General features: G+C 37.2%; 2 protein-coding genes across 2 annotated transcripts; both read left to right on the forward strand.

The window, feature by feature from the left end:
* The first annotated feature begins 1874 nt into the window (after positions 1–1874).
* LOC141836490 (uncharacterized) lies at positions 1875–10181 on the forward strand. The gene is made up of 20 exons (XM_074723995.1): positions 1875–2196; positions 3704–3836; positions 4113–4249; positions 4353–4398; positions 4622–4837; positions 4910–5413; positions 5495–5629; positions 5720–5935; positions 6013–6102; positions 6186–6424; positions 6508–6596; positions 7757–7797; positions 8186–8216; positions 8301–8423; positions 8501–8718; positions 8859–8954; positions 9068–9180; positions 9386–9521; positions 9599–9703; positions 9787–10181. The coding sequence occupies exons 1-20, from the start codon at positions 1922–1924 to the stop codon at positions 9985–9987; spliced, it is 3144 nt and encodes a 1047-aa protein (XP_074580096.1). The 5' UTR covers positions 1875–1921; the 3' UTR covers positions 9988–10181.
* Positions 10182–11274: 1093 nt separating this feature from the next.
* Positions 11275–19692, forward strand: LOC141836752 (uncharacterized). Its single transcript, XM_074724275.1, has 5 exons — positions 11275–12802; positions 14800–15816; positions 16829–17054; positions 18649–18791; positions 19076–19692. Exons 1-5 carry the CDS (start codon positions 11399–11401, stop codon positions 19367–19369), a joined length of 3084 nt encoding a protein of 1027 aa, XP_074580376.1. The 5' UTR covers positions 11275–11398; the 3' UTR covers positions 19370–19692.
* The last annotated feature ends 278 nt before the right edge of the window (positions 19693–19970 follow it).

Consider the following 19970-nt stretch of genomic DNA (forward strand, 5'->3'; position numbering starts at 1 on the left):
GTGGAGGCAGAGGGTGCGCGGCGGCTCGCAGGCGGCGGCGAGGCGTCGACAGATCCTCAGAAAGACATACTACACTGTGCTTAATTGTTGTTCTCATGCACACACGTACAAAAGCCATGCTTCTGTTTGCTTGATTATCAAGCTTGGAATCACAGCAATTAACACCAACCTTTTCCCCACTAGTGGCGAGCAAAAGCCAACCCCCTCTCATCGAGAATATATAAAGTAGCAGCAGTCCTCGGTCAGAAGTCAGACTCCCCCTAAATATTCAACATTCAAATTCCTTCAGCATAAAAATCCCCAAGAATATATCATCACACTCATTGCGGCATTGTTCCCCCCCAATATTTAACTGTGCATGCATTCTCGATCGCCCTCGCTTTGACTTGCCTCAGCAGCATCTCATCATGCTCGAGCTGACTTCGCTCAGCATTATACTAAACGAAGCCATTGTAAACACTTAATTAGCTTAATTGGAAGTAGAGTACTGTGCTCCTCTCTTTATCTTTCCTCATTTCACGTATAAAAGCACCTTCAGAAAACTATCGCATGTCCTCCATCTTCACGTTGTCAGAGTTGAGGGGAGTGTTGTCTGGTTCGAAGCCATTAGAATTTTCTGCTTGCCAATCGTTCCGGACCAGGCTTCATTCTTCTCAACTCATGGACATCTTGTGAAGGATGGATAGCTAGGAACGGAGCAAGAGCACTGGCTGGAGTAAGCTTTTACATAAAGTAAAGTGATCATTCAATCTGTTTTACATATGGAGAATCAGTATTAATTGTTCCTCTTGCTTCTTCTGTGCTTCAAGGGAATTAATTAGGAGTACGTTGGATTATCGATAATATCTTCACTTCAAAGGTTCTAATTCCTAAGGCCAAAAGAATAATCTATAGCAGCTTCGTCCTTCTTTGGAGAAAGTGTCTGATCGATCTATCTACTAAACTGATATACCTACAAGGTTATATAATTAATCACATTATATAACACGAGTAGAAGTTGGTGTCTCTTTGATCCTAGTTATTTATATCATTAAGTCAGCAGTAATTACATAGATAAAGATTAAAAAAATTTGTTCCGAACTAGAGACGATAATTAAGTAGGATCAGGCGGAAGCAGGTTGCAGATCGTGCACATCAGCATCTTCAGCAGGTAGCTAGCACGATGAATCGCCGGTGAAGAAGCAGGTTTTTGATCGTCAGAATCTTCAGCAGGAGGCGGCGGTAGCCACCAAGTAGGTTCATCTTCGACAGAAGGCGTCGCCGGATCATGCACATCAGCAGGCGGCGGGAACGACGCCGTCGCCGTGCTCCTCAGGCTGTCCTCACAGCCAGCATCAGGAGAAAAATATACGGACGCATTGGAAACCTCCAGGGAACGAGGCAACCGAATCCGTGATGTGGTCTCTGCTGAGATCATCGTCGGTCGGCCCCGAGCTGTCGCTGCCGAAGGAGGAGGAGGAGGCGGCGACCGAGGCGAGGCGCGGGGGAGACGAGCGGACGCCGGGATGGAGATTAATCTTCACCGCAGCCGCCTCCCTCTCTTCGCCGTCCGCTTCGCCAGCCTTCTCGCCGGTGAAGGAGGAGCCGGTCGCTTCGCCGTCGATGACGATCGATTGCCCATGATTTTAGAGCTCTGGTACTTTGTTTAACCCTGAATAAATAAATTAAGGAAAACATTAAAATAATTTATTTTTATATTAAATAGTAAAATGCTTTTTTTTATCGTATTTTTTTTTATATTTACACCTAAATAATGTTTAAAACCCTTTTTTAAAAAAAAAAGGAGAAAAAAATACAAGCGCAACGGAGCTGTATAATAGGGTTTCCACTATATAAATGCGTTCCTCTCTCTGCTTCGACAGCCGACAACAATTCGGAGGAGGAGAAGAGGAGTGTGGAGAAGAAGGCGGCGGCGGCGGCGATGGCACAGTCGTTGGAGTTGTTGCTTATTCAATTCTTGATGCCGGACAACGACGCGCGGCGGCAGGCAGAGGAGCAGATCAAGCGGCTGTCCAAGGACCCCGCTGTAGTTCCCGCCCTCGTCCACCACCTCCGCACCGCCAAGACCCCTAACGTCCGCCAGCTCGCCTCCGTCCTCCTCCGCAAGAAGATCACTGGACACTGGGCCAAGCTTTCGCCCGCCCTCAAGGTCTCAGTTAAGCAGGCGCTGATCGATAGCATCACCCTCGAGCACAGGTCTGGATTCTTGATTAATATTTCTCCTTTTATTGCCCTTCTTCTTCAATAGTTGTGCAATTCCTAGTTTTTTTTTTGTGCATGCTCGTCGAAGGAGTTTATAGGCGACACTTGGCCAGAAATCTTTTCCCCTCCCTTTTTGTAGATTCATGCTTTGTTAACGTCACAAAAAAAATCTTTATTGGGTTTGTATTCGGCAGCGATTAGTTGAGGGCAAAGGTGAAGGGGCAGTTTGGCTATGTTCGTTCGTTGATGCTTGATGTTAATAGTTTCTTTGGAATGTTTGAAAGTGCTTGTTGGAAATGAAGTCACTTCTCTTTGGAAAATGAACGTCCATACCAAATGGTCCTTCTCGATTTGTGCAGTTTACGAAGTCATCGCTTTGCCAATTTGAAAAATTATTCTTTGGGATTGATGGTGAATTCTTACTATTAACTGTAGAAAGTGAAATTTGCCCTTTTGTTTCTTACACTTTTCTCCTGTCTGGTAATTAGGTTGTGTATGCTTTCCTGCTACAATGCTAAAATTTGAACTTTTGTTTTTTTGAAACTAGAATCTTTGGATAGTCACAATAAGTTAGAATCTATGCCTTCCGTTGCCTTTAAGAGGGATCAATAGAACTTATCTTTTGTGTGAAAGTGTCAATTGATTTTATTTGCTATCTTTAGTTGTTGAATAATAATGATGTTAAAGCAGTTATTTAACCAACCAATCACTGCCACACAGTAATTGAGTCATGTGAACTTTGTCCTTCCTATCCATTTATACTCCTTGCTCCTTATATTTTCCTATCAATATGAAAGACTAAAGATCGAATACACTTGTTATGCTATATATGTATTTGTCACAACTTTTTTTAAAGAGTAGTGTAGCTTTCTGCTACCACATTATGTTTTTATTATCATAATGGACTATAGTTATCTTCATATTCATTATTTTCACTCAGAATCTTGGAACAGATTTATGCACAAACTTTATGTGTGGTAGGTAATATACATATCTTGCCATCAGTGAATCTGCTTTAAGATCTCTCCTGGAATGCTAGTTTAGCATGCTTATTTGGTGATAAGTGGACAAATATATCACTTTACTCTCTTAATGAATTGTTGCATTAAAGAAAAACATTTAAATTTATATATTCAAGTACAAAGTAAAAGGCCAATCAGGCATCATGCGCAAAGTATTCAAATTATGGAGAACTTGTTTGAACCGACATACTTGTTCTTGGGCAATTAGCAAAACTCGGATATAATGAATGGTTGCCTTGTAATGTAAGCACATGATGTCAACATTTTAATGGAATTCATAGTAGAGTTGTGATGGATACCTAGACATTTACAACTCATAAACTTCATGGCTAAATTATCACAAATTGGTGTTTTGGTTAAATTTTTTAATTTTTTTTTTATAATTTAAGTTCTGTTTAACAACCATCTCCATTCTTTTAAGTGTTAGAAATAGGAATAGCTTTTGTTACATAGTTATAAGGATGTCGTGTCTTGTGCAGTTCTCTTGTCAGGCGGGCAAGTGCTAATGTTGTGAGCATCATTGCGAAGTATGCAGTCCCAGTCGGGGAATGGCCTGAATTATTGCCTTTCCTTTTCCAGTGCAGTCAAAGCTCACAAGAAGACCATCGAGAAGTATGTTATTTTCCTATGATCCTCGTTTCTTAAAGTTAACATTGATAGTATGCATAAACTGAACCTTGATGTTATCTTGTTGGATCATTATAGTCTATGGTATTTGTTTTAGCTATTTGACAATGTGATTTAAAGCTTGGTATCACATTAGGTTCATACTTCATGCCTCTGTCTTCTTTAAGACTGCTTGTTTCTTTACCTGTCCTGTCTTTTTTATTTAATTTAATGGGTTTTCAATTTGTGGAATGCTTATTTAATCTTTTTGTATTCTGCTAGGTGGCTTTGATCCTTTTCAGCTCTCTCACTGAAACAATTGGACCAACATTTCAAACCCATTTGGCAGATCTACAACCTATTTTGCTCAAGTGCCTGCAAGATGAGACTAGCACTCGTGTTAGAGTTGCTGCCCTGAAGTGTGTATTTGTAATAATTTGAATGAATGCCATTTTGGTACTTATTTATACATGCACGTATGCTTTGGCTTGAATTTGTTCTGACCCAGTTTTTGTACTTCAGGGCTGTTGGATCCTTTATTGAGTTTATAAACGATGGAACAAATGTGGTGAGTTTGTTAGCCACTTTGTAGGTTTCTTCTGCTATTCATTCATCAAATCTTTATGAATGTTAGCAATAATACGTAATTTGCTTCTGACTGAACATAAATTATAGCCTCCGAAAAATGAACTTCACTCATTTCAGTTCTGCAAATTATTGATTGAGAACCATGTTTAATCCTTGTATTCCTCTTAAGTATTATTTAATATTATTTTCCTCTCACCTTGTAGGTAAAGTTGTTTCGTGATTTTATCCCAAGTATATTGAATGTGTCAAGGCAATGCCTAGCTAATGGTGAGGAAGATGTTGCTTCTATTGCTTTCGAAATATTTGATGAGCTCATCGAATCTCCTGCTCCTCTCCTTGGGGATTCTGTGAAGTCCATAGTGCAATTTTCTCTTGAAGTTTGTTCAAGTCAGAGTTTGGAATTGAACATAAGACACCAGGTTTGCCAGATTCAGAGTGTTGGTATTTGATATGTGTTGGTAATTTCTAATTCACCCTGTTGTCAATGCCAGGCAATTCAGATAATTTCATGGTTGGCAAAATTCAAAGCATCTTTTTTGAAGAAACACAAGCTTGTAGTACCTATTCTGCAAGTAATGTGTCCTCTTCTTACAGAAACGACTGATGGAGATGAGGATTCTGATCTTTCTGCTGATCGAGCTGCTGCTGAGGTTATCGACACAATGGCTATTAATATTCCTAAGAATGTTTTCCCCCCAATATTTGAATTTGCATCGTTAAACTTTCATCACAACAACCCCAAGTTCAGGGAAGCTTCTGTTACAGCACTAGGTGTTGTCTCTGAGGGTTGTTTCGAGTTGCTAAAAGACAAGTTAGAACATGTTTTACACATAGTTTTGGGAGCTTTGAAAGATCAAGAACAAATGGTAAGGGGGGCTGCATCATTTGCATTGGGCCAGTTTGCTGAGCATCTCCAGCCAGAAATTTTATCATGCTACCAAAGTGTGCTTCCATGTATCCTGAATGCCCTTGAGGACCCCTCAGATGAAGTAAAGGTAACTTGCAGTGGGCGTGACATTAGACATTCTGTAGTAACATTGTGTCCGATTTTCATGATTAATTGATTATTGCTGCAGGAAAAGTCATACTATGCACTTGCAGCATTTTGTGAAGACATGGAGGAAGAAATTCTTCCTTATCTCGATCCTCTAATGGGAAGACTTGTTCTCTCCCTTCAAAACAGTCCACGGAATCTGCAAGAGACATGCATGGTTATTCTCCTGATTCACTTTTCTTATGCTAGTTTATTTTGCTGATACTAGATTGTTATTAAATTCATCTGTCACCTTTTTTGACTGCAGTCTGCCATTGGTTCATTAGCTTCTGCTGCCGAGCAGGCTTTTATTCCTTATGCAGAGAAGGTTCTTGAATTAATGAAAAGTTTTATGGTATTGACAAATGATGAGGACTTGAGAGCACGAGCTAGGGCAACTGAATTAGTTGGAATAGTTGCTATGGCAGTTGGACGAACAAAGATGGAATCTATACTTCCCCCCTTCATTGAGGCTGCACTTGCTGTGAGTTACTAATAAGGCCTTAAGTAGTTTTGTTAAAATAAGCACCAAATTGAGCTTGTCTATATCTGTATTGTCAGGGTTTTGCATTGGATTACAGTGAACTTAGGGAATATACTCATGGTTTCTTTAGCAATATGGCTGAAATATTGGGTGATGGTTTTGCACAGGTATGATTCTCTACCTTTTGGCTATTGATTCTCTTATCAGGAATATATTGAAGTAACTTTTTGTAACATTGTTTTTGGTACAGTACCTTCCGCATGTTGTACCTCTTGTATTTTATTCGTGTAATCTGGATGATGGCTCCGCAGTGGACATTGATGATTCTGGCAGCATTGACAATGGGTTTGGAGGTGTGTCTTCTGATGAAGATAATGATGAACCCAGGGTTCGTAACATTAGTGTGAGGACTGGGGTTTTGGATGAAAAGGCTGCTGCAACCCAAGCTATTGGTTTGTTTGCACTTCATACTAAGAGTGTTTATGCACCGTATCCTACTTATTCAACATTTTTCTTACTTTATAAGTTATACAACATACATGCAACTATTTGGTTTCTTTAATCAATGCTAGCTATATGGATGAGTCATTGAAAATTTTAGTCAGGCATGCAGCTTATTTTCATGAAGATGTCAGGCTTCAGGCTATCATAGCTTTGAAAAGTGAGTATTTACTTGTGAGGCATTTTTTTCATTTGTTTTTTTTGATGGAGATATGGATTTGAATTGAATATTGATTGTCTGGCTTCAATATAATAATTGGTGAATCATATTTCCTAGCTATCTTAAATCACATAATTCAGAAAACATTGGTTTTCTCATAGCCTCGTGGTCATATCTCTCATCAAAATGTGCTATACTGATTAACCAATTTCCTGACACTGGAGTTGATAATAAAGTAATACCACTTCCCTCACATAATTGTTTAACTATTTTGTCAAATACTTAATTGGTTCATGAGTTTCTTTCCCTGGAAAGACATATCAGGAAGTGCTTGAGAATTGAGTTAAAGTCTTAGAAACACTTGGATCATTAGAGCATGAAATTTTCAGTAAATAAATAAAAAAACACAGTTGTTGTATGAGCACGTCTAAAAGTGCATAGTGAGAACTGCATGTGATACAGACACCAGACATTGTTCTTAGAAAGAGCTATATGTATATTAATTCAAGAGCTATGTTAACTAATTTTGAAATCTTAAATAATGCTAAAAGATCTAAGTGAATGAGTTACTGAAATGTTTTGAGAGCATTTGTCATTGCTCCCATAAATCATCATCATTCTTTGATTTTTTTTTTCTGATCCAATTTCCTTACCAGGAAACTGGAATTTACCTTATCTGATTCTAAGTTTGAAGTGATCTTATCGATGGCTTGCTCCTAGCTAGGTGTTGTAAGATGTGCTGATGGATCTAATATTCTGCAGAAATTCTTTCATGGAAAGAATTATTTTAATTTGATTATTATGATTAGAAGATTATAATGCTATATCAGCAGTCATACCCTATAAAGGTTCCACACATCTATATGAGCCATTTATTCCATGTAATGATTACCTTTGACAACTTGCTGAAATGCAACCACCTCTAAATGTCAGACCACAATCTTGGTAATAATGCCACATCTGATAAATGATTAATTTTTTAAAATCAAGATGGCAAATCAATGAAGGTGACAAATTGCCAAAGTTGTATGAAAATATTAATTAATTCTAGGAAAGTGATAAATTACTAAAATTGTATATAATTCATGTTATTTGCTTTAGAAGAGCAAAGTAACTAAGCCCAAACTTGCAATCTCATTCTCTTTTCTCCTCTTTTCCAGGTATTTTAATGGCTGTACAAGCAATTTTCATGGCTCAAAATGTGAGTTGAAGCTGTATTTTTCTTTATGAACATATATTTTTCTGCTCAGATTATTCAGATATATTTATCGGCAAGTTCCCAATTTCTAATGGAAGATATGAAATAAATATTTAAATACTTTCACTTAATTCTCAAGCAATGGATTTCCAAGTTATTTTTTTCTTGGTAAAATTTCAGAAAATAATTTGACAATGTACGGTATGGTATTTCAAATGCAAAACATATGATTTGTGGTTTAGCTAAACCACCTGAATTATGCAAAGTGAAAAATCCATGAGGAGGATCTACATGTGCCCAAATCATTAGATTAATAAACTATGCTCCACAAGCTTTTGCACTATGTCAGATTCAGTAGGGTATTCTCTAATTCATTTTATTTGTAAAGCAGGATGTCTCAGAAAAACAAAGGGAAGTTCTTGGTAGGTTGTCTTTCTACTCTACTACTGTTTAAGGTTGTTAGTATACCTTCAAACTATCTAATTATACTTTACTTAAATCCCCAGATACTGTAATGAAAATCTATATCAGTACCATGACTGAGGATGACGACAAGGAAGTCGTTGCTCAGGCATGCACTAGCATGGCAGAAATAATGAAAGACAGTGGATACGTGGCTATTGAGTCTTGTAAGCTTAAAGCTTCACTTTGTGGATGCGCCACTTAAGTTGATAAATGAGCAACATGTAACATTAAATTATTGCAGATATTCCTAGGCTTGCTGAGGCAACTCTAACACTTCTGTGTGAGGAATCATCATGTCAGCAAGTAGAATCTGATTGTGATGCTGATGATGGTGATGTTGACCATGATGAGGTGCTCATGGATGCAGTGTCAGATCTTCTTCCAGCTTTTGCAAAGACTATGGGACCTAATTTCGAACCTATCTTTGCTAAGTTCTTTGATCCTCTAATGAAATTTGCGGTAGGAATGGTTGTGCCTTTTGCCTTGTAGATATCATTATCGATATATTCATGCGGTTGTTTTGTTATTTTTTCATTTATCTTTGTATATTCATGTGTTTTGTTCTCCTGTGTTATTACAATGTCAAAATTTAACTGCAGAAAGTCCCACACCCTCCCCAAGATCGGACCATGGTTGTTGCTTGCTTGGCTGAAGTTGCACAGCAAATGGGTCCTCCAATATCTGCTTATGTTGATGTAAGAATTCTTTATGTTGCTTTCACCATTATAAATTTTATACTTTTATCTATATCTGTCCTTTCTTACATGATTGTTTATTTTGGTCCTTACTGATTAAACTTCATCTTCAGAGAACAATGCCTTTGGTGCTGAAAGAACTGGGATCATCAGAATCAACTAACAGGAGGAATGCAGCATTCTGTGTTGGTGAATTTTGCAAAAATGGGGGTGTCGCGGCACTCAGGTATCCTTTTACTTAATTGTTTACACAAAGGATGGATTTACGTTAGATCTTTTATAAATCCTGCATTAGGTGTTTTTTTTTCTTCTCATCTTATTGCCATTAGTGTTTGTTGAGATTAGGGAATTTTTTCTGATTGGCTCGGTAAGTACGTGCTACTGGTCAGGTTCTAAGTTTCCTCAAGATGATTCCTTTCATCTTGCCTCAGATATTATGGCGACATTCTACGCGCCCTTTACCCATTGTTTAGCGACTCAGAATCAGACTTCGCTGTGCGAGATAATGCAGCTGGTGCAGTTGCTAGGATGATAATGGCTCAATCTCATGCCATTCCTCTCAACCAGGTTAGAAATTCTACTATTCTCGTTGGAAAATCTAATCTTCAAAGACCTCATGTGGTAAGTATTTTTTCATATTCCAGGTTTTACCTGTGCTTCTGAAAGCTTTGCCATTGAAGGAAGATTTTGAGGAGTCGATGACTGTCTACACTTGCATTTGTGGTCTGGTCATATCTTCAAACCCCATGGTATACTGCGTGCTAAAATATTATCTTTGCAGTGGATGTGCTTGCTTCAAAATATCTCACCATCCTCATTGTTACTGGAACAGGTCATTCCCCTCATCCCAGACGTCGTAAATATTTTCGCGCAAGTTATCGTATCTCCTATTGAGAGTGAAGAAGTGAAAAATCAGATCGGCCTCGCCATCACTCACTTAATTTCGCTTTACGGCAACCAAATGCAGCCTATCATGGCTGCTCTTGCACCTGGATACGCAAATGCTTTGGCTGCATACGCGAGTAGAAGATGAGCTACTGAATCACACTTGCCAAGCAATCAAGTAATGTTTTCAACAAACCTGTGCCTGGTGAATTTTTATTTTTTGTCCTTTTTTATCTTCTGTTATTCTGTATTTATCTATTCTTTATAGCCTTGAGTGCTCAGTTTTGTAATACCTTTAGAGATATATTTCCAATATCAGGAATTGAAAAGTGTGATCGTGAAGAGTTCTTTTTCCCAGTTCTTGTTGATCTTAGTTTGGATTTGAGCCTCTGTAGCCATTAAGTTGTATGGATGCATACTTTACATGGTTGTTTAATTGTCTTTGCTCCTTTTAACCTCTAGTCCTCTTATAGTCTTACTCCACTAATTCAAAGATTTACATCATGTGTTATGATATTGATGATCGATTAATTATGAGCTCTTGAGCATCATTAAAAGTGTTTGATGACTCAATTTATAATGCTCATCAATTAAAAGTGTGTGGCTTCTTTAGTTACTTCTTTTTAAGATAATATTAAATTTTATTAGCAATTATCTCTTTAGATGTAATAACTTGTTTGTTTTATAAATGCTTAATTTTACAGGTAAAAATCAAAATGACATTTTTTTTTATTGGAGTGGTTAAAGTACATTTCTTTTTTATTTATTATCAACAACAGTTATAATTTTACAATTTATTTTTATTTAAAAAATATTTATATTTTTAATGATCGTTAATTGCAGTTTGTCGATATTAAATAATATAATATTAATGAGATATATAATATAATATGTCAGATTTTAGGGTATTCTAAAAATTTTATTATAATATAGTTGTTATAATATAATATTAATTAAAAATGATTATTAAAATTATATAATAATTATAATTTATAATTATTGTAATATAATATTAATTTAATAAAAATAAATTATCTATATTATATTACGTATGATATCAAAATTGAAATGTGTAGGTTTTTTTAAAGTATTTAAATAAAAGGAGCTCTATTTAGTTTGCCCTAATTTTATGATATAAAAAACATCTTTGCATTTTTCTTCTGGGTGGAATCTTCGGACCCACACGATCGGTCCCATAAATATCTTTACATTCGTATATTGATTTAGAAAAGATTAAAGTTTTTGTAAATTAATAAAGAAAAAAAATAAAAAATAAAAATATACGTCCGAGATTATGTGAAATAAGTTCTTAGTCAATTCTATATATTTATATATATATTCGATTTATTAAACAAGGACCAGGAAGAGAAGCAAGAGACAGCCCACGCCCAAAGAACCGACCTTTGTTTTTCCAATTCGAGACGCGATCGCCTTCTCAGTTCATCCCTCTCCTGCGAATCGAAGGCGAAACACCAGTAGAAGGGGATTGACGAAGCAAAGCAGATCAAAGGGGCACCTATCTACTGTAAGGCTTCGTTTTTTGGGGGTCTTGGTTTTCCATGGAGACCGGATCTCCGACTCCTGATCCATTCGATGAGTTCTTCACCCAAATCCAGGGCCGCGACTCCGACGCTTACGATTACGACGACGACGAGCCGGTCTCGCCCGCCGCCTCTAACTACTCCTCCTGTGACGATGAGGGCTCCGAGCTCGACCGCTACTGCAGCGCCAATTCGGCCCTCGGCAGCGCCAGTTTCTGTAGCTCTGTCGGAAACTACGGCGATCTTCTTGATTTCGTGGAGGTCGATCGGTCGTTGGATAAAGGAGGCATCGCGTCGCCGAGAGAAAGGGGATCGTCCCAGTTAAATCATCTATTACCCTTGGCTGATCGAATGGAATCGTTTTCTAGAAACAGAAGCCCGTCTCGGTTCCATAGCCAGAATGTGGAAGTTGAGGGCCATCAAGAAACAGTGTCGAGGAGCGAGAAAGCGGTGGACTTTTTAGCTCAGGATGCAATCTCCGTGAGGTACGATGATGGATGTTCTGATCAAAGTTCTTTGCTTTGTATGACAGCCAGCGCCGAAGAGGTTGGTGTGCTGGGAAATCTGGGATCTTCCTCTCATGCTGAAGGCAAGACCATGGCAGATGCAGATGAGGGTTTCTCTTCTAGATATGTAAACTCCGATGATGAGGACTCAATGCTTGAATATGGTACAGATTTTGACAACACGACTGGTCAGCGTGAAAAGAGGATCACGCAGTGCGTTGGCGAGATGCAATATCACCACACAAGTCCACTCCTTATGAATCCATCTGTAGCATTTGGTTCCCATGATTTGGATGAGTTTCTGCATGAAAATGGTGGACTAAGCCAAGATTGTTTCTCGATTGACCAAGATAAAATGGTTGGTCAGCAATTCGTGCTTGGAGAAAGTGAGAGAAATGTCCCATCACTGGCCATCAAACATGTGATTGATTCAATTGATATCATGGAGGAGACTGGTCAAGGTGTATCAGATGTCAACCTTAATTTTCGAGACTCTGATCAACTTAACCAGAATGGGAGACTTTGTCCCAGCAAGAACCCTCTAAATGAATATGAAGCTTCACAGAAAGGAAAACCTGTACAACTAGAATATGTTGTAGAAGATCAAATCGATTCTCGTTACAAAGGTGTGAGAGATGTCTGTCCTATGAATGATGGGAGCATTGCACATGTTGGTGATCCTGCAAAAGAGCATATATCTCCCGAGTCAGCTCCTACAAACCATATTACCGCCATGGATATTTGTTCATTTACAGCTGACTCATCTCAAAGTGAACAGTGTGTAGCTCAAGAACATGATAATGCAAAGCTTTCCAAACCAATTCCTCTTAATGACCAGAATTCAATTTTCCAGATAGAGTTAAATAGTACTTCCAAAATTGTGGATAGGAAAGAAAAGGATATCATACCAAATGAGGTCAGCAAATGTTTTTTTTAAAAATAAACTATTCAAATGAACAGAATCATTCTGCATTTGAGTTAACTTTGTCAATTGTATAACACTCTATATTAGGTTACTTGGATGCTTTCTTTTAAAAATGCATATTAATGGTTTTTAGTATTTATAGAACCATAGTTAAATTTAATTATTACTAGAATGAGTAAAATGTGTATACAATGTTACTTGGTCAGCTTGATCCTAAATGTGAATCTACCCTGTAGTAGATCATTATGGAATGACTGTGCCTCTAGAGCTCATTGATGTTTTACCATATTTTTGCCTTTATCCAATTTCTCTAGACTGTCAAAGCATCTAAATAATTTGATTCCACCTTTTCCACTGCTCTTATATCCAACCATCTCAAACTTCTCATTGGTGTCTGTTACTCTTCTTATATGTTGTTTCCAGATCATAGGACATTCTGAACTGGAAGTTCCTAGTTTTGCAATCTTTTATTGCATTTGCCTATGGTGCCAATTTTTCAGTTATAAATTTCACTTGGCATAGGCCTCAAAACTATAATCCTGAGAGATCATCTGTCTGCATTTAGAAGCTTGTTGGTTCTCATTGAGACCTCTATCTAGTGGTTGCAAGATTTGACAAATATTATATTACTTATGAGGTTTTCTCAGAAAATATTATAGGTTGTTCTGGTTTGGTTTCTGCCTTTCTGCACAATTAGTTTATAGTTCTCCCTAGCTGTTGTTTTATGTTCACTTGTTCAGGATATTGCATTTTAGTCTTGGTAGTTTGTTCAAGTATTTAAAGTAATGGCTACAGGAACACTACCTTGATCGATGACTATATACTACTAACATGTCTTGTTGATGTTGACAGCATTCTTGTAGTAATATACTAATAACTATACTATGACCAAGAAATCCAATGGAACAACTTTCAATTATTGAGCAAATTTAGAATTCATGTTCTTTAACATTTTTACCTAGAAAAGTGGGGAAAATTTCATTTCCTCCTTGGAGTGTACCACTGTTGCAAAATATCCCCATACAACTTTCATTTATAGAAGCTTTGTGTTTGTGGAGAGGGGGAGGGGGGTCTGTGGGTTGCATTTGGATATTTGAACTGCTAAAGCTATCAGAAACTACCTATGCTGAGCACTTAAACAAAGACACAGAGAGTTGTACATATATTCTTAGTCAGCCAATGTTCTAGTTTTTCTTGAAACTTATACTGCAATAATTCTACTATATGCTTTGCATTCAGGAAGCAAGGAAGGCAACCTGCTTTCTCCAATTAACAAATATTTGTCAAGTTTGCTATTATTAGTATATTATGCTTACAGTACTTCTTCTAATTAACTACTAAGATCAAGTTTGCTTAACATCAATAGCACAGGATTCAGTTCTTTCCATTAATGCCAGTACATTATTTCAGTACTTAATACAACTAATTAGTCTATCCTCCAAAACCAAACTCCATCTTTTTTAGATAGATTTGTTTTCAAAAATTGGGCCTCTAATTAACAACCAAACTGATTGGGATTTATAGCTAACCCAAAATTAGATTGCATTTAAATCAATTTTAAATTCTAAAGTAGTTTGCAATCCTAGAATTCCACTGAAGGACAATCCCTTTCTCATTAAACCACATGTTTAAAAGAAAACACCTGCTTATAATAATTATTATTATTATTATTATAGTTTATGTTGGGATATAGATAGGTTCTGATCATTATCAATCAGTAAATACCATCCAATTTTGATCAGTCAGGAAAATTGTTCTCTAGTTTGTCTATATTGTTGACCCAACTGCTTGATGTTATTTAAAATATGATCATTTCCCCAGTGATTTGACTTCTTTTAGCAATAGGTAAAGTTTTGTGGCTTATGCCTTGAGAGTATTACTTAATGGAACTTGAACTTTTACCAAATTTAAATATGCAATTCAGTTGTTACCATGATTAATAATCTTCTGAAACATTATTAATTATTATCCTTTGTCCCATTTTGTAGAATGGAAAACAAGGTGCTAGTGATGTATATGATGAAATGGTTCTGGAGATGGAGGAAATTTTACTAGATACTGGGAAATCCAGTGGAACTAGGTCTATGGCCAGTGATGGGTACACTTACCATCAATCCCATCATATAAGAGATGGTAGTTCCACAGCATCTACCTCTGGAACAGATGATGTTTATCCATCTTCACAACACACAATTAATTGGGTCGCAGTCATTGGAGCAAAACAGCGAAAAGGAGATGTTTCTTTTGGTGAAAGATTGGTTGGAGTCAAGGAGTATACTGTGTATATTTTAAGAGTACGGAGTGCTAATGATCAATGGGAGGTCGAAAGACGCTACCGTGACTTCTTTGCACTTTACCAACAGTTAAGGGTGCTTTTTTCTGACCATGGTTTAAGTCTTCCTACTCAATGGACCTTTGTTGAGAGAGAATCAATGAAAATATTTGGAAATGCTTCACCAATTGTTGTCAGCAACAGAAGTGATCTTATTCAAGACTGTTTGCGTTCCATTCTTAGTTCTGCATACCCTTTTGGATTTCCCAACCCTTTGTTCTGCTTTTTATCCCCAGGCAAGCTAGCTCACAAGACTACCTTGCTAAAATCTTTAGTTCCATGGTCCCTACAAAAACATGGGGAAGATTGGAATTCCAAGTCTTCAACTTATGATGATTCTCCAGAAGATATTACTGAATTAGGGAAGACAATACGCCTTGTGATAGACTTAAAGCCTCAAAAGTCTATGCCACAGCTGTTGGAATTACAACATTATACTTGTGCAGGATGCCACAAACATTTGGATTATGGAAGAACATTGTTGAGGGAACTTGTTCAGACATTAGGATGGAACAAACCAAGATATTGTGAATACACTGGCCAGTTATTTTGTGCTTCATGCCATGCAAATGATACTTCAGTTTTGCCTGCAAAAGTCTTGCATCGCTGGGATTTTTCTCTTTACCCAGTTTCTCAGTTAGCAAAAGCCTATTTGGAATCCATTTACGACCAGGTAATGTGTGAACTTGCCAATGTATGTATATCAGGTTGCAAATGGCTGATGTTTGTAACATATGCTTTTTACAGTGTGTAGATAAGTTCCTTTTTTTCTTTTCAAAATTTACCCTTGCTAACATATTTTGATAGTTTATCTAGGAATGCTCCTTTCTATGTTAGTTCCTATAACACATATAAAGCTAGAGTTATATTATCCACTTAAACTTGAGTATGATTTGAGTACAAATGCATTTAAATGTTAGTAATTGCCATTTTTGTTCACTATATGCATTTGCATGTGTGCATATATATCTGTGTCATGTGAACAATCCACAAATGGTATGTAGTTGGAAAAAGGTGATCTGAGCATCTTGGAAAGCACATGTACTGTTATTATACTTGAACCAGGTTTGAGAGGAAGTAAACCAAAAAAGTTAATATTCAGTTATTTTTGATAATTTCCCATGTGAACAATTCATCCTTAAGATTGAGTTGAAAAAGTGAGACATCAATATTTTAGACAAGACACACTTGTTACGATAAACTTGAAAATGGTTCGAGTTTAAGTGCAACCAAATTTTAGTTATCGTCTGATTTTGTTGCTTATATCTGTTCTTTATGTTGGTGATATATAGTTCAAAAAGTGATAATGAACATTTTGGATGGGCTGATGGAGTATATTTTCATGTAGATCTACTTCTTAATTGTATTCACATCTCTGTGCCTTATATTTAGTGCTTATATTGGGGCACAGATTCTTAAGGATGGGTGCTCTTGGTATTCTGAAAATAAGGCAATCTTCATATATTTTGATAACTAGGTAAAGTTCTGGCTAAATTGTTTTCTAGATTCTGTAGTGTATAGAAGCTTAAGCATAGTCTACTAACTCTAGTTTTCCTAAAGTTACATGACAACAAACAGTGTTTAGTATTTTGAAGCTGATGTATTTAATCAATTGTCATAATTTCTAGAAAAGATTCTTAGTCATGCAGATTTTAATTTCTAATACATGCTACATTTTCCCCCAGCCAATGCTATGTGTGAGTGCAATGAACCCCTTTCTATTTTCCAAGGTGCCAGCTTTACTTCATGTTATGGGTATCAGGAAGAAAATAGCTGCAATGTTTCCTTATATCCGCTGCCCTTTTCGAATCTCCATCCAGAGAGGCCTTGGTTCTCGCAGACATCTTCTTGAAAGCAATGATTTTTTTGCACTTCGTGATCTTGTTGATCTATCAAAAGGGGCATTTGCAGGCAAGTTATTTGTGAATTTACATGCATCTAAAATGAATTTTTTTCATGTATATTGGAAGCAATGCCTGTTCATAGACAGTTATCATGATGCCTCATGCATAGTGCCCAGAATGGTGAGCCATATAAGGATATGGAACAATTTTTCCAGAAACATTGGATGTTTAAGTGTGTCTGCAATAAAGCTCCAACTGTTTTCATATGAACCTAGCAAAAGTTTGCATACTATTCCTGAGAGGCATTATAATCTTTGTTAGCTTCTACCAAACCCTAGTTTATTTCTCTCTATTTTGTGATGTTACATAATAACCACTGTTCTCTATTTAAATACTGTAAAAAGTAAAGAACTTTGTGGCAATTATTTCAAATTACCATGATCATATTTTACTCTTTTAATTCATTGCACAATTTTGTAAATGGTTGGGGGTCTCGTGACTTGCAAAGAGATACTCTGGGTTGACCTTGCCTTCAGTGCACTTGTTCACTCCCATGGCAGGACACAATGCTCTCCCCTCACTTCTGGTCCATCTGATGAAATATCCTCAAGTTTAGAGATCTGAGAGGTCTTCTCGCCTGATTTGGGTAAGGATACTGACTTTTGGAGATGCATTTGGATCAGATCCTCCCTCTTTCAGAATTGTTTTCCAATCTCTTCTCAACTTCGATGGACCCTATTGTTTTTGTCTGTCACCTAAGCTCCATAGTTTGAGTGGAATGTTGACTTGTCACACTTTTTCCTGGTGTCTAAAATGCTACTTGACCTGGTTTACTCAAACAACTAGAATGACTGGCTAGATTCCTACCCTTGGTGCTTGATGCATCTGGCAGATTCTCCACCTCCTCTATTGCTTTCCTTCTGGTATTCGTTTCACGCACAGCATCAACACTATGGGAGTTGTAAATTGCCCTTGATTTAAAGATATAATAGCCCTTGCTTACTTCATGTTTCCTCATTGCAAGAGCACTAGCATTCTTGTTGATCGATCTCACATTCTGCAACACCACCTCAAGCATTGGTGCCCTTGTTTGCTACAGGAAGATGATCTACAGTGGATAGTTATCTATCTCTTGTTGCCTCTCGTTTGCTCTGCCCTTTCTTGCCATATCCTCATCTATCTCCTCGCTGTTGTGTGATGTTGGTGGTGTTGGAATGAGAATGTTTCTATGAATATTTTGGGTCTTCCTCAATGTGTCTATATGCATATTATCATGTTATAATTTTGATGTCCTTGTTTTTACTCTTGGATTTGGCTGAAGTTAGTTCCCATCTTTTGGCCATGTTTTCTACCTCACAATGTTGTTTTTTTTTTTCGATTTTGTTTTCCTTTCATCCCTTGCAATGTCTGGAATGAATTACTGGAGATGACCTCCTCCCTGTTTGCTCAAAAAACATCTCTTTTGATTCAAAATTATACACTATAAAAAAAAATGAACGCCGAAAAACAAGTACACAAGATTATTCATGCAACTTCCAACTTTATTAATGCAATTACAACTACTAGGTTTTTGCAACGATCCGTTCCATGTTTTCTGCAGATCATTGTGATCTTAAGAATTGTGTATCTGTATCTGATTCTTCTCTTCCTTTCTATTGCAGCACTTCCCATCATGCTAGAGACTTTATCAAACAAAATCCTCGAGCACATCGCACAACAGTGCCTCGTGTGCTATGACACTGGCGTTCCTTGCGCTGCACGGCAAGTCTGTGACGATCCATTGTCTCTCATATTTCCCTTTCAGGTTAGTCTTTATTAACTTGACAAAAGCTAGCTGGACCATTCTAAAACTGATACATTATTTCTTTTTCTTCAATTCTCACTTTAAATCCATGTGGTTATACAATCATCATGCTGTTTAATTCCAGTCCAGGTTTGCAACCTTGACCTTCATGTGGATATGTTACCGTTTTGTATTCGACTCATCACCGATATGTTACAATTTTGTATTCCACTCGTCACGTATAACTACTTTATACGACTTGATTGGATTGCATACGACCTATCATGGTTCTGTTTGCTTTGCAGGAAGCTGAAGCCGCAAAGTGTAAATCTTGTGGGTCTATCTTCCACAAAGCTTGCTTTGTCAAGATTGTTATCTGCCCTTGCAGTAAACCGACTGATTCAAGCAGGAACCTGAGCATCCAAGGTCATGGAGATACCGAAAAGCCATTCGATGGCTCAGTTGAACCTTCATATTCTAGTTCAGCTTCGAATCTGTTCCCTAATATTCTGCTGAAAGCAGCATCCGACAAGATATGGAAGCCTAGAAACAAAAGCCCTGTGATTCTCATGGACTCGCTACCAAACACTTCTTTGTAACCGCGGAAAACATCACTGCCTCGAGAGCTCTCGCTTGAAGTAGATGATCTAGTGAGTGGAATCGAAACCACAAGGCTTCTATTGCTTCTTAGGCTTTGTAAGATTGGGAAATGGCCCTTTTGTAGCTGCATTCAGGTGCATCAGCTTTGAAGGTTTTACTTTTCGTATCTTTGCTGTTCTTATGGCACAAGACAGTTTCGATAGCCGAGATGATCGCGATGTTTCAAAGTGTTGTTAGTCTTGATTTTTTGGCTTATTGAAGCATGTAAATGACTATATTGAAGCCTTGTGTGAGATAGAAATATCAAAAGAATTTTGTTTAATTTTCTAAAAGCAATCTAAAATAAATATAAATGCTGGATGTTTGTATATGCTCTCTGTTATTATTTGGTTTCATTTGACATGTGTTTGGATACTCTCTTTCTTATTGCTGAAATAAAGTTTAAATCTTTCCCTTGGAAGGGCATTATATTGAGTTGATAACTGAGGTAGATTTGCTGCAATAGGCAAGGTTGAATTATAGAAGATTGAAGTAAAAGTCTTTTTGAATTCAATTGATAATTTTTCAATTTATCTTTTCACATATAGTCGTGAGATCGAT

Source organism: Curcuma longa, chromosome 10, assembly GCF_044706935.1.
Source record: "Curcuma longa cultivar G26 ecotype Majalengka, Jawa Barat chromosome 10, ITB_CL_G26_1.1, whole genome shotgun sequence".
NCBI classification, from domain to species: domain Eukaryota; kingdom Viridiplantae; phylum Streptophyta; class Magnoliopsida; order Zingiberales; family Zingiberaceae; genus Curcuma; species Curcuma longa.